Raw genomic sequence first — 14876 nt, forward strand, 5'->3', positions numbered from 1 at the left:
CATAATCAAACGTCAACGTTTATAATAGCTTCCATAAGCAGTGCTGTTCTAACTGAAAAGAAAAAATGTTTTCCCACTAATTACAAATTAGTGAAAGGATAATAGATAAGCTATAAATTACTGAGAAGAAAAAAAGGACTTTCTCAGTCAAACATCTCTGAGTTTGGCTGCAATGTGCTGGCAAAACTGAAGAGACAAGTGCCAGAGCCTAGGGCCAGCAAGGGCAAGGGAACTCTGTACAGGCTTTCTGGAGCAGGAATTGCTGCCAGGTACAAGACAGAGCAGCCAGGAGGCTGGCAAGTCCTTGGAAAAGGGTGTATTCACGTTGGCCGACAGTTAATTTGCTTGCAGCGTGCTGAATCCAGCTAGAGACCTGAGCAAATGTGTTGTAATTCATGGATGAGACTGCAGAGATATTCTAAAGCAGAGGGCAAACAAAATAAGTCTTAAAAGATAAAATAGATGTCAGAGAAAACCAGATTGCAGGTAACATTATCAAGCCCTCTAGAAGTTAGGCTCATGCACCTTTATTACTGAATAATCTCTAACTCAGCCTATGGAAGATAGCATATCAAAACCATTTGTCTTGTGGCTCTGGAAATAAATGCTGCTGTGTGCAAGCCACAGTAGTCGTATGGCTTCTCTAAGCTTATGTATGCAAGCTTGCGTATTTTAACAGAAAATGATACCGTTACATATTCAGTAGCTTGGTGAAAATACATTGTGCATTGTTCCTGGTAGATTTGTTAATTACCGTAGTTTAATGTAATTCTGAATTGCATCTCTTAAAAAGAATGGACAAGGGAAAATGTAACAAAGCTAATAGGATAATTGAAATAGTTTCACAATAAGGAAGACATCACCTGCATCCCCTGGCTTATGTTGAACCAAGTTTTGTGATTACAAACAGAGGTCCAGAAAGTTCATTCCAGGCAGTGAATGTAGCACATCCTATCACTAGCATCACTGGATTTTGAGTGAAGAATCAATACTCAAAATTTTTGATTCATAGGCATAAAAATAGTTACTTTGCTTATTGAGCCTATAATTCCCGTAATGACAAGAGATTATACCAATATGGGAATGACTGGTGTATAAGGGCATTCAAAACATTGCCAGTAGTGAAGGAATATTTGATATTGATTGTATTACATCTAAGCAAAGCTGTGAAACATCTAATTGCAGAATTGCAGAAATCAACTAAGCCACCTTTAATTCTATCTTGAATTGTTCCTATAAGTTAAGAAAATGACTGTTGAGCTACCATTTTAATTATAAATGGGAAGGAAAGACCATTGATTAAGTGTAAACGTAATGGTTAGACTTGACAGTCCTTTCCAGCCTAAATGATTCTATGATTTTATGTGTAGTTCTGGTAAAGGAGGATAAGTGTTATTCACAAGCACCCCCAGACTCTGGTTTGATCACTCTTTTCCCCTTTGATACCCTGAAATAAAGTGTTGATGACAGTTTCTCAGTATGGCTCAGTACTCCAGTTTTAATATTACCACATTGTGAGGAATGGCTCACATGAATTGTTGAGTATATAATGAAATCTGTGAGTATATAAGTAAATGAGTTGTATGTTTTGTACTTAATTTTGGATGTTAAAATACATTCAAAATCACTAGGGCAGTTATAAGTAACAAGAAAAGAGAGGAAGAGATGTAAGAAAATAAGTCTTAACGTATCCTACACTACCATCCCTGAATCACAGAGTGGATTGAGGTTGGAAGGGACTTCTGGAAGGGACTTGTCTAACCCAGACAAGATGCTCAGGCAGGATCACAGTATTTGGGTCTGACTGGAGTGGATTTTGCTTTCTTCACAGCAGCCTGTATATTGCTGTGTATTGGATTTGTGACTGTACCAGTGTTGATAACACAGCAGTGTTTTGGGTATTATTTAACAGCGCTTGCACAACATCAAAGATTTCTTCCCCCGCCCTCAGAGCATTGGTAAGCATGAGTAGAAGACTGGGAAGAGATACATTTGGGACACTGGCCCCTGGCTGTCCAATGTCATTCTCAGCAATTAAAACTTTTTTGTTTTGTTTTGTCTGCTTTCAGGATGTGGAAAGAAATTGTCTCTGCATCACTTGTGGTTTGTTTGTTTGTTTGTGTTTTTTGTTTGTTTGTTTCTCTTTCCTTCTTGTATTAATCTATTTTTTTTTTTCTTTATCCATGGGTCTTCTTGCTTTTGGCCTTCCTATATCTCTCTCCCTTTCCACTGCAGGGAGAGAGTGAGCAAGTGGCAGTGTGTGTTCTTAGCTGTCTGGGTTCAAGCCACAACAGTCACCTGGGTGGATTAGCCCAGGTCACATCCAGGTGGATTTTGAATATTTCCAAGGTTGGAGACTCCACAAGCTCTCTATTTCCACAAGCTCTCTATTTCTATTCTCCACAAGCCTTCTCTATTTCGGTTTGTGATCCTGGCTATGTCCTCTTTGTATCCTCCCTTCAGATACATTGGTGAGAAGTACTGAGTCTTCTTTTCTCCAGGCTGAAGAGTCCCAACTCTCTCAGCCTTCCCTCACAGAAGAGATGCTCCAGTCCCTAAATCATCTTTGTGGCCCTTCACTAGACTCCTACCGGTAGCTCCATTTCTCTCTCAGTATTCCAGGCCTCAACAGTGCTGTGTAGAGGGGATGGGTCACCTCCCTCCACCTTCTGGCAATATAGTTACTCAGCCCAGGATACCATTTGCTTTCTTTGCAGCAAGAGCATATTTTAGAACATGTTCAACTTGGTATCCAAGATTCTTTTCTACCAAGCTGCTTTCCATCTGGGCAGCTCCCAGAATATACTGCTGTATGAGGCTGTGCCTTCTCAGGTGCAGGACTTCACACTTCCTATTGTTGAACTTCATAACATTCTTCTGATCACATCTCTCAAGTTGTTTAGACCCCTCTGAATGACAGGATAGGCTGGTGTATCAGTACTCCTCCCAGTTTTGTGTCATCCACAAACTTGCCAAGGGTACACTCTGCCCCCATCACCCAGATCATTAATGAAAATAATGAATGGGATTGGACCTACTATTGACCTGTGGGGCACACTGCTATTTTCTGGCTTCCAACTAAACTTTATGCCACTGGTCATTATCATCTGGGTCTAACAGCAACCAGTTTTTAATCCATCAGACTGTTTGCTTATCCACTCAACACTTCAATAGATCGTCCATGAGGATCTTACAGGAGACAGTGTTGAAAGCCCTACTGAAATCTGGGTAGACAATATCAACTGCTTTGTTTTTATTTATTGAAACAAAGCCATTTCACCATAGATCATCAGATTGGCTAAATATCACTTCCCCTTGGTGAATCCATGCTAGATACCACCTTCTTGTATTTTATGTGCCTGGAAATGTTTCCCAGAATTAATTGTTCCATCACTTTCCCAGGGACTGAGGTGACATTGACTATCCTGTAGTTCACTGGGTACTCCCTCTCTCCCTTTCTGAAGATGTGACATCATCATGAAGGTGAAGGTGAAGAAGGCATTAAGTACCTTAGCCTTTTCCTTGTCTTGTGTCACTAGGTCTGCTGCTGCAATCAGCAGTGGGCCCACACTTTCATGTTTTTTTGTTTGCTATTTATGTACTCATTTATATCATGCTGCATTGTCCCTCCAGCACGTATCAGGGTGGGTGAAGATCTTTTTGAATAATTAAAACAAGATTCTTTTTTCGTCTTGCTTCTTCTTTATTTCACCTCTTCAGATATGCAGGTTTTATTTTGACTTTGCAGTAACCATGTCAAGTGCTCTATGACAGTGCTATTTATTTATTTATTTATTTATTTATTTATTTATTTATTTATTTATGATGGCAGTTAATTCTCTACCCTTCCGCTTTTTATAACAGTGTTATCAAAAAATAACAGTGCTATTTTTCTACTCAAGTAACTGGTCAAGGTGGTCATACAAGGAGATAGTGTAGCTTTCCAAGAACAAACGTAAGCTGTGTTTTCTACTGTTCTGGTCCTTCAAGAGTAACCTTGTAGAGGAAGTTGTGTTGATGGTCAAAAGGAGGACAAGATATTATTTCTTTGAATTCTCCAGAATAATCTTTTTATTATTTTCATTTTTTTCAGCAGTTCTTTTTCCTTGCCAATGCTCAGAATTCCATGATACATTATGGACTTGAATAGGACACATTATTTAATTGTGAATAATGACTCACTGCAGCCAGGTTTCCCACCCCTACTCAGGTGACCTTTTACTTGACTGCACGGACCTAACAGGTGCAGACTCTGATATGAATTGGCACAGTAACAGAGGGTCCCCAACAACTTCAGTGTAAGACAATTCTCTTTCCAGTATTTTTTCATCCTCAGGACTGAAACATCCTGAAACCAGCTTAGCATGAGGAAGCTCAACCTTACATTTAAAAATTGACTCTGGAAGAAATCTCTCTTTCATCTTTTTTTTTTCTTCCCTTGTTTTCTTTAATTCCCTTAGTTTCAGATATAGATCAGAACCCCTGGGTCTGTGGGACCTTTTACAAGGTTTTTCTTCCAAGCTACAATACTTAAGACTTCAAAGAAAGTACTCTTCTAATTATTTATAGTTTCCTTCAATTTTAAAATTAGATATTATGGAAGACTGGAAGAACACTGAAGGAGGAAGACATTGGTAAATGGATTTTTTATATGTTCCAGTGTTTTTTTCAATCTGTTTTCCCCTTTACCAGATTCACTAAACAGGGAAAACAGATAAAAACAAGAGGAAGGGCAAAAATGGGGAATCAGTGGAGGCCATGTCATTTGCTAGCAGCAAATGGCTGGTAAGTATTCACTTAACCTACCCTGTTCTGCATGATGATGTAATAAAGCAATCAAGAAGTAAAAAATTATCTGTGGAGTGGAAGGTAGTGGAAGGTAATGACATGAGACCTACCAAACAGTATTGTTTAGTGAATAATGCATCTGCCTTCATACTGGCTTTGTAGTGATCATTTATAAAATTAACAGAAAATGAGAGTTGGCAAGTAACGTAAAGTAATTCTTAAGTAAATAATACATTAAAATACAAATAACTGAAGTCATCTCAGTAACTTAGAAAAGGGTATGTATGGAGTATAGAAGTGCTAGATTTATTGCAAATCTCATATTAAAAGAAGAAAGTCATAGCTGATCTTATCAAAGAGCTACAGATATGGAAATATTACAACATTGTTGCACCCAAACAATTATTTATTTATTTATTTTTAACCCTAAACTGATCATAAAGGACAAAAAATAGAGGAAGAAACTCTTCAGCAGCACACATAAAAGTTTGGTTTAATTTCATTCTGTATACATTCTGTATAATTTCATTCTGTATGTGATTGTAATTGATCATTTTTTGCTTGTCACCATTACAATACAAATTAACGTCCAGGGAGGACAGGATGCACTGTCTGTAATTTCCTGTGCCATAGCTTACTGGAGGTCTTGCAAATCTTGTTTGGACTTTCCTGAATTAACACTGTTTGAAAGACAACTGGAATATCATTTACCTTAAAATTCCTGATACTCACTTGCAACATTTAGCTTCCTCCCAACACAAATTTCTCTGGCAATTAATTAGTATGTAACTGAGTAGCACTGCCAGCCTACAGTGAATACATATGGATGGTCTATGTTCTGCAAATTAATCCTATGAATCACGAACCATCTGTAAGAACGGGCTGAATACTAAAAAATATACTTTTGCATAAATTATCTGGTGACTGCTAACAGTATTTGCTGAATAAATTATTTCATGAACATTATTCAGTCAGCTATCAAGACAGTTGAATAACTTACTTGAATAACATACAATACACAGTAAAAATTGGTAGCCTATGTTTTATTTTTTATTCTTCAAGATATTTGTCAAAGAAATGTGGTTCTGCAGCTGGCCATTACTCCAAACAGGTGAACCAAATTATTGCTTTCTTCTGACTTAAATTGGATTATAGCTGTCAGGACTTTCTAGATATTGATAAGAGGAAGTCATTAATTTCAAAATCCAAACTTCCCTCAGACTGCCAGGGATGTTTAGACTGTGGTCTGGTCTTTCGTCTGAAGTTGTGTAATCTGTAGTATCAGCACAACTCTGAAATAGGCCAAGAGATGCAGGGACACAATGATTTGTAAATACCTAAGTTATTATTACATACATCATAACAGAGACTGTCTTTTGTGTTTCTACTCAATACTTTTGCCTTTAGACTTTGTTTGTTAATACTGGTGCTAGCATTATAATTGTTGCAAATTTGGTATAATAATCAGCACTGCCATAAGCACAGGAAAAGTTCCTCCTAATTGGAAAATTCTGATCCATTTAGGCAAGCAAGTGTAGCTCGTAAGTCAAATATAGTCATCTACAGAAAAGAGCCTGGGTCTGTCTTCTTTGTGCCATCCCTCAGGTATTAATGGACAGTGAACAGATCACCCCCAAGTCTTCCTTCTCTGGGCTGAACAGTCCCAGCTCTCTCCTCATGGGAGAGGTAATCCAATCCCTCAATCATCTTTGTAGCCCTCTATTGGACTCTTTTGTGTATGCTCATGTCTGTCTTGTACTGGAGGGACCCAGAACTGGACCCAGTACTCCAGGTGCAACCTCACCAATACTGAGTAGAGCAGAAGGATCTCTCTTGACATGCCGGTGATACTTTGCCTAGTGCAGCCAAGAATACCATTAGTCTTCATAGAGGCAAGGGCACACTGCTGTTCAACTTGGTGTCTACCAGGATTTTTAGGTCCTTTGCAGAGCAGCTTTCCACCTGGGTGCCCCCCAGGAGGTACTGGTGCCTGGAGTTGTTCCTCCCAGGTGCAGGACTTTGCACTTGTTGAACCTTTTTTTACCAAGCAAAGCCATATATATATATATATATTAACCTCCCCAAAATATGCAATATAGAGCATTTGTACATCAAACAGGCAATTAACAATAGGTTCTTACTGCCCAGAAGTCCATATTCTTTGATGTTAACAATAAATGAAATTGAGAGGTGGCATAGCTCACCACTTTTGCTTAAATCTTGCTTCAAACAGTTAAGAAAACTATAGAAAGTAAAGTTACGATATGTGTAGATTTCACGAACAAAAAAAGATTTTTAGTAACTTGATACTCAGTTAAAATCTTTGGCTGAAACAATTGACAAATCTTTTTTCTGACCTTGAAGTGATCAATGAATCATGCACACAGTGTATATGACCCTGAGGTTAAACTTTCTTTAAACTAAATTGTTAATCTGACATACTAAATAAAGATAAACCTTTTCATCTTGTACTGGAGTTAATAAGACAATTAGCTAACTCTGGAGAGAGATTTACATTTCTTAAAAGACAATATTATCTTTGGACAGAAGATACTGATGTTGGTCCACATCACACCTGCTTTTGCTGGCATTTATCTTTAATGGCAGTGAAGTTAGTGAAGTTAGTAGATCACTGAACAGTATTAAATAAGGTTTAGAATAATGATGAGCTAATATGTCTGTTTTACACAGGAATAATATTCAATTTAAATTAGATTTTGATTTCAGCAGAAGAGTAATGAAAGTTTAAAAAATTATGCATGCATGGTGAAGTATCTATTAAGATCTTAAGCTTACTAACCTTTATTAGAATACAGTAGTTCATTCAGAAGACATTATGAAAATACAGTACCACCAGTTTAAAGTAGAGGGATTAAAAATATTTCTTTTAAAAAGACACAGCAAAAAAGTTGCGTATTCTTTTAATTTAAGTACAGAACCATACATATTCCATTACCAAAATGCTGGTTAAAATCAGTTATGAAATAAGCAGCAGAATTAGAGATTCATATGGTGATGACATTTAAAAGTTGTAACTGTATGCAACCTATATGTGAAATATTGTAAACACTGTATAAATGCATAGAACAGAACAAAGCCTGTGTCAAAAGGTTTACAGTTTAATGATGTGGAACTTCTTCCTATTGAATAGTTGCAACATGAATGAAAAATTGCTTGCAACAATATCCATTGAATGTACTTTAGCAATGACAGGGTAATCATTAAAACAGTAGGAAACAGTATACGGAAGATAACAAAGGTAAACATCACCAAAGCAAACATTTTCAATGGCAAATATAATACTGATATTTAACAAAACCACAGAACAAGAACTAAATCAGAGAGCTACGTTAATATGCATTTTATTCTCTTCTATATAATATTGTAAGTATGATATGACTAAAGAAATGTTGAGATGGAGAAAGTTCACTGCTCTTCACCATGTCTATGTAGTTCTTTACCTAGACCATAGCTAATCGACAGAATACAGTAAATTGTTAGATAAATCAACACACTATACTTCGGAGATGGTTGATAGCATTTATGCTATGTGATTTTATTTTTTTTCCTTTTTTTTTGTGAGGAGAAATTGGTAATTAGCGTGGATACTGTTGCTGCTCCCTATAGGCCTAATCTCCTGGGGAAAAGCAGAACTGTCAGACTGGAAAGAGCAAATGGGCCACAAAGCCAGCTGTGTTGGAAGACATGCTGTTAACTAAGTGCTTCAGGGGAAGACTCTTGAGCTTTAAGGTTGGCTCTTGCATTAATTTCCAGATTGGCTGAGGGTGTACAAAGCCTTTCTGACCCTTTGTTTCCTTCGGTGAAAGCGACACTGATCTTAGGTGTAATGGTTATAACTACCAATGATTGTTCTAAGGATTACGTTTGTATTAAGTGAGAGATGTATTACATAAATTACAACAGTTGTATTAAATCTTCGTGACTTGGAGCAGGAAAGAAAGGTGGTCCTGCAAGCCTTGACTCTAGTTCAATGCAGCATGATGCAAAAATGTAGTGCCAAAAATACCTGCTGTAGGACCAAAGGTAGCATGGCTGTGCAATTGCAGTGCTGTGCAACATATGGAAAAGTATATCTTGGGAATTTGGAAATATCATGCATTTAACACAACTTTGATGCTTTGATGCTACAAAGCCATGGAGTCTGGTATGTTCTGTGTACTGTGCGCATATGTATTATTTTTGTGCACTATGTTCCATGTTCTGTATAAAAAAATGTACTTGAATGAATAAATTTAAATAGACCTACATCATCCCATGCTTTTTCACTTAATGTTCCCCACAAGTGTCTTGGAAGTGAAAATGTCCCAAACAGAAAACCTGGAATTGCCAGTTGCAGAGTGCAAATAGATGGCAATGCATGTGTCAAGTGGACATCTAACACTTTAGCTTTCTCTTTGTATGGTATAAAGCTGGACATAATCACACAGCATTTGAAGTCTTTGGGATTTCATCATTTTGTTGTGTTGTTTTGTTTTGTTCTTAAGAGAAAAGGAGAATGGAAAATGAAAGATCTATGAATAAACCTTCTAGGAAGGATAATGCTAGACTCAGAATAAAGACCTGCTTTCCAGAATTAAAGTGATAAATCTTGAAAGAGAAATGACTAAGAATCTGCAGCAGTTACATATGGGTTTTTAGCAACCAAAATTCTGCTCCAGAGAGCAAATGAAACATGGGAGATAGACAACAGTACAGCCTTCGTATACATAAAATAATACTTCTTAAGTAGACATAGATGGGAAATGTATTAAGAATAAGAATAATGTACTCAGTAAGAATCAAGTACTCAGGCATTACAAGAAATGGCATAGAAACATATGCTCCATTCCTACAGACCAGTTATAAACAGAAAGCAAATGCAGAGTGTCATTTTCAATTCACATAAATATTCTTCAAACTGGAGATTTCAACATGAGCTGCAGTTCTCTTATGTGTACTTAGAATGTTTTTCTCTTTTTTTTTTTTTATTATTTTTTCCATTATTTTAATGCAAAGATTTCACCATTTGGTAATACTATTATTACCAACACCAGAGCTGCAATTAAGTCACACAGTATATATATACACCTGAGACATTTATATTGTACTGCGGAATAATTACCTTTGAACAACATACAGAACTATGGGTTTACTAAATAAAAAAGGAATTTTAGATCATCTAGGATGATAAATTATTTTTATTTGTTGCGTCTGGGTCTGCATTCGTAATGTTAAACATGATTTCTAGTCTCTGTGTTCCAGGACAGCGATTCTCTTTCTATGTTATTCCAGTACCATATGTGAAAAAGGATAAATATCTTTTGAAATCAACGTAGCACAGTAAATCAGATTTTTTCAAGGTATTTGATCACTGATTATATTTTATCATGTCTCTGTTCTTTATTTTCAGACTCAATCAATGCAGTGGACATATGAAATCAATGGCCTGCCTCCACAGACCACACCACCTACAAGGCCAGCAAAAGTAGTTTCTACTAGCGGTTACATAAGATCAGCGACAGTTCGACAGCGCAATTTCTTACGTGAAAATCTGAAGCTTACAACCACTGGGGTATCCTCACCAATCAAGGGGGCACCTTTAGTCCTGAGGACAAAATAGAGAAAAGATAAAGCTTTGTTGTGGGTTTTTGTTTGTTTGTTTTGGGGAGGGTGGCGGGACCACATGAGGTGGATACCTTTGTCAAATAAACTCTGCAAATACAAATATGTGTTTTTTATATATTTTTAAAGCAGATATGATATGCATTGATGGTACTCTTTATGTGGAGGATCCAAAGTGTCTCAAATCCAATAATTTTTTTTTTTTTTTTATATGAGGGATTTAAGTTGTGTACCTAATGGTGCATATATTTCATACAAATGTCAGCAAATTTTAGTAAGGAAAAAGGATTGAGTTGAAAAAGTATACATGGAAATTTGGGAATTTGAGATAATGCTTTGCTTTAGGAGGAATGTTAGTTTGGTAAGTCTTCAGTAGGAAGCCATAAAGAATGTTTTGTGTGTTGTTCAGTATATTACTTGCATGCAAACCAAGCAGGCAAGCTAATCCCTGATGTCTTTCATGATCAAATGCTTACCCAAATTTTGCAATACTTTGGTAAGGTGCAGGAATACAGGTTTACGTATCACATGTCCAGAGCCTGAATGTCTTTAGATTCACTTCCTTTGGAAAATGTCATTAATTTTGACATTTCTGCTTTGTCTAAAATAATTTTGTCCTGACTTATTCATCACATAACACTTCAAATTCTTAGGTTATTACACATAATATAGAATAAAAATAAAAAAATCTACCTTTTTTTTTTAAAAAAAATAAATCTTTGAGATTGTTTTTGCTGACTTTACTAACAGAATGCAGAATGTGAATTGTATTTGTGCCTTTATTTTAATGGCTGAATATCGTTTAACAAAAAGATAGCTTGGCACAGAGTAAGTGCTTTCTTGGCACAATTACAGATTGAGCATCATTGCTCAGGAATGGGGAGCCTGAGAACAACCTATGTAGGTCAGTGTAAATGAGTACCAATAAAACCATTTTACCGCTATGTGCTTGAGGATTTTGTTTATGCCACACATTTTAGAGAAGCTATTACAGAAAATGTTGGGAACATATAAAACAGTGATGGCACTGTTTAGTCTCTACTTTTTAATGCAGTGAGCCCCATTTTGATCAGAAAACAGATAATCTGAACCAAGAATAAAATTTCCCTTACAGATTCAGTACACAACACATGAAAGACACTGTCCATAGTAATATTTGGTATATTTATAGAAAACATTAAGAAGCTCTTGTAACATTTGTCTTATATGTGACTGGGAACACAAATACATCTAGATTTCATAGGAGAGCTCTATCTACGTGTGTAATTGAATCAAGTGTTTCTATTGACTGTAAGAAATGAGAATTTATGGATCAGAAATACGCAGTGGATTCACAACTGATTATTGGTCACAGCGTTCAAGCTGTCAGTGACAGCTTTTCTTTGTTAAAGCTTTGTTTTCCTGTTTTTGCTTTTTAAAAGCTTTTCTTTCTCATTTGAAATCACAGCTTTTTGCAAGATCCTCAAAGCTTTATAAGGTGATTTAACTAAGGACCATTGTATCTGTGTGCTTGTAACATCCACAATGTTTTACATATTATCCACATACTTTTATATATTCCACTGACTATATACACTTTATTAAAAATAAATTCTTTTACTTCATGACTTCACCCTTTGCACTTCTACCAGTGATGTGATTGCATTCTTTTATACTGCAAAAGCTAATTCTAAGTTTGCATATCTTTTAAAAATGTACTTTTAAAAAAACACTGGAAGATTTCCAGAATGATCAGTTTTATTAGTTTCTCCCTCTATTTTTTAAGTTTTATATTTTAATTTATTTTACTAGAATTACTAGGCCATAATTGTAAATTGTAGAGTTTGAAGTCATTGAAAGAAAGAATTGGTATGAGAAAGAATTAGCAAATAATGCTTTTGTTATTTAAACTTGGAGACTTAACTCCATAGCTTTTGGATTTTCAGAACTTCAGAACAGTAGGGCAAGATGCTCACCATCACCCCACACCTTAAAAATGTGATCTGCAGAAGATCTTAACTACTGAAGATCAGCCTAAGCACAACTGTTGCAGTTAGGGTTCAGATCATAAATAAATAAATAAAACAATACTAATCATTTAGCTTATAAGTAATTCTAAATTGCTATTTATTATAATAAACTTACAAGGAAATGGAAGAAAATGACCACAGCCTCAAAGTTATGGTTTTTAAAGAAGCACACACATTGTTTTCTGTGGCCTTCTTCTACACTACCAGAAATGCACTACCACTACCAGAAACTGGAAGAGAAAAAAATTACCTTTGTTTCTCTACATTAGCCCACCCTTAAAGATCCTTTTCTCCTGAAAAGAATTAGAAATATCTCCCTTCACATCAATCTATTTGCAGGTACAGCAGAGTCTCAGGGAAATAGGGCATGCTGATTAACATTGGAAATAAAAGCTCTTCATTTCTAATAGTTAATTTTGACTAGAGATCTAAAAGTACTTGTGCTGACTCAACTTATGTATTTTCATACATATAAATATCAACTTCACAAAATAAAACAAGTTTTCCGCAGTCAATATGACACTTCAGGCCTATGTCTTAATCATAGACTTATGTGACAAGCATGAGTCAGCTGTGCATCTGCTTGTTAATGGCTTAGAAGAAATACCGGTTGGCTGATCAGTATAGTCACCACCTGTTTCTTTATATTTCTCCCCTACGTGTCTCTTTATATCTGTCTGTAATGATTCATCTTTGTGATTAATTAATATATATATATATACATATATATATATATATATATATGAAAACCATATCAAGCAATAATACTGTGCAGAGTAGAACTTGTTACTCTGGAATGGGGTCATGTATTTAAATTTCTTACTAAAATACTGTGCAGCCTTTGATATTGTTCCCAACTATTGTGTTGGTTTTCTGTTTTCCTGGGACATGCGGGGACAATCTGCACTGCTGGGTTGCAGGACCAGCAATCAAGCTTCGAATTGTCTGATGTTTGGCTGAACTTTATTTGGCAGAAGACCACATAGAAGAATGACTGAAGGAGAACATGGAAGTGTTTTTAGGATGCCTGCCACTAGCAGCTCTTCTTGGTGTAGGTTTTGCTGCTGCATAAGGTTTTGATTGCTTGTTCTGCCCATGTCTGACTAGCAGTGGTATCAATGATAATCTAAGGCTTTTTTATACCTGATCTCACTAGTTATAAGCATTTTAGATTATCAGACTTGTCCTTCAAGAATAATAAGAGGTGAACATTATCTCCCGTGTCAGTGCAGATTTTGTCTGAGTCAGGAGAACTGAGAGAGAAAGGCTGCTCTAAGTACAGAAAGTTATCATGATCAGGTAAAGAGCCCCCTGGGGTATGGGGCCGTATACATTTCCACTGCTAGCTACAAGGAAAAGTATTATTTTAAGACAACTCTTTGGGACCAAATCCAGGGTAGCAGAGGACTTAATGCTGAACCAACAATGTTCCTACTTGAACAAAATAACACAGCAGCAGCCAAAAGAGCATGCAATATATATATATATATATTTTCCTCTTTGATCACCCACCCATACTATCTAAAGACATAGAACATTCTAACTCCCTCCATCCTGCAGATAGCTAACAGCAGAAAAATATAAAAATCTATATTAAGAAATATTCTCTGGAGGAAGGCTGAGTATTTAGAGTAAGAAAGAAAATCCCTAGCTTTGCCTTATTGTTTATTTGCTTGTGAGATGTTTAATAATTTCATTTCTCCCTGCAGTGACTGCTCATTCCAAAATAAATGACTAAACATCGCCTTACTGCTGACACAGATCACGGTTTGTTGCTGATGGAATGTTAACTGCTTTTTAAGTAACTCTGAATAAACCTGCTGATCCATAGAATATTCATCTAAAAAGGAATCCAATTTATCTACTGGCTTTTCTGCTTCCACTGACATGAAACATATTCTTCCACATTTTACTTTATTGCAGTTGTTGTGATCCTGATAATCTTACATTTCCTGTGGTAGGATACTTTACATTTTGAGACAATGGCATGGTGACAATGTGGTGAGGTCACAGCAGGGCATGGGATGTCAAGGTCACAGCATGGAAGTCCATCCGAAAAGCATTTCTTGGTGGCTAGAAAAATAAAGAGAAAGATGTGAAGCAAGGAGAATCTTTGATTATTTTTCCTTTAGTGTAAGATTTAACTCTTCTCTGCAAAGGATCTTGTTTCTTGTGTTAAAGAAAGAAAAAATATATATTTTCAGCAAGAAAGAGTTTTCCAGAACAGGAAAACCTGATATATTGCTGCTAACATTACTGCTCATCCCATACATCATATGAGCCAATGCTACCAGGTCAAAACGGCACAAATCTACATGACAGCAGGAAATCACATGTACAGCAAAGGAAGAAACAACAAAGTAAATAAAGTAAAATCCTTCTGCTTATTAAATGAGCAGTTTTAATATTCATGAGGTGAAATCCAGTGTACCAGTCTGTACAAAAATCAAAGACTCA

The 14876-nt window shown here is 36.2% G+C and overlaps 1 protein-coding gene across 1 annotated transcript in view; it reads left to right on the forward strand.

The window, feature by feature from the left end:
- The window catches only part of CFAP47 (cilia and flagella associated protein 47), a 291226-nt gene extending 279204 nt beyond the window's left edge, over window positions 1-12022 (forward strand). The window contains exon 62 of the mRNA XM_035333565.1: window positions 10199-12022. Within this exon, the coding sequence (XP_035189456.1) occupies window positions 10199-10408 (210 nt within the window). The 3' untranslated portion in view covers window positions 10409-12022. The remainder of the gene's footprint in view (window positions 1-10198) is intronic.
- The last annotated feature ends 2854 nt before the right edge of the window (window positions 12023-14876 follow it).

Source organism: Oxyura jamaicensis, chromosome 1 (genome assembly GCF_011077185.1).
Source record: "Oxyura jamaicensis isolate SHBP4307 breed ruddy duck chromosome 1, BPBGC_Ojam_1.0, whole genome shotgun sequence".
Lineage (NCBI taxonomy): Eukaryota > Metazoa > Chordata > Aves > Anseriformes > Anatidae > Oxyura > Oxyura jamaicensis.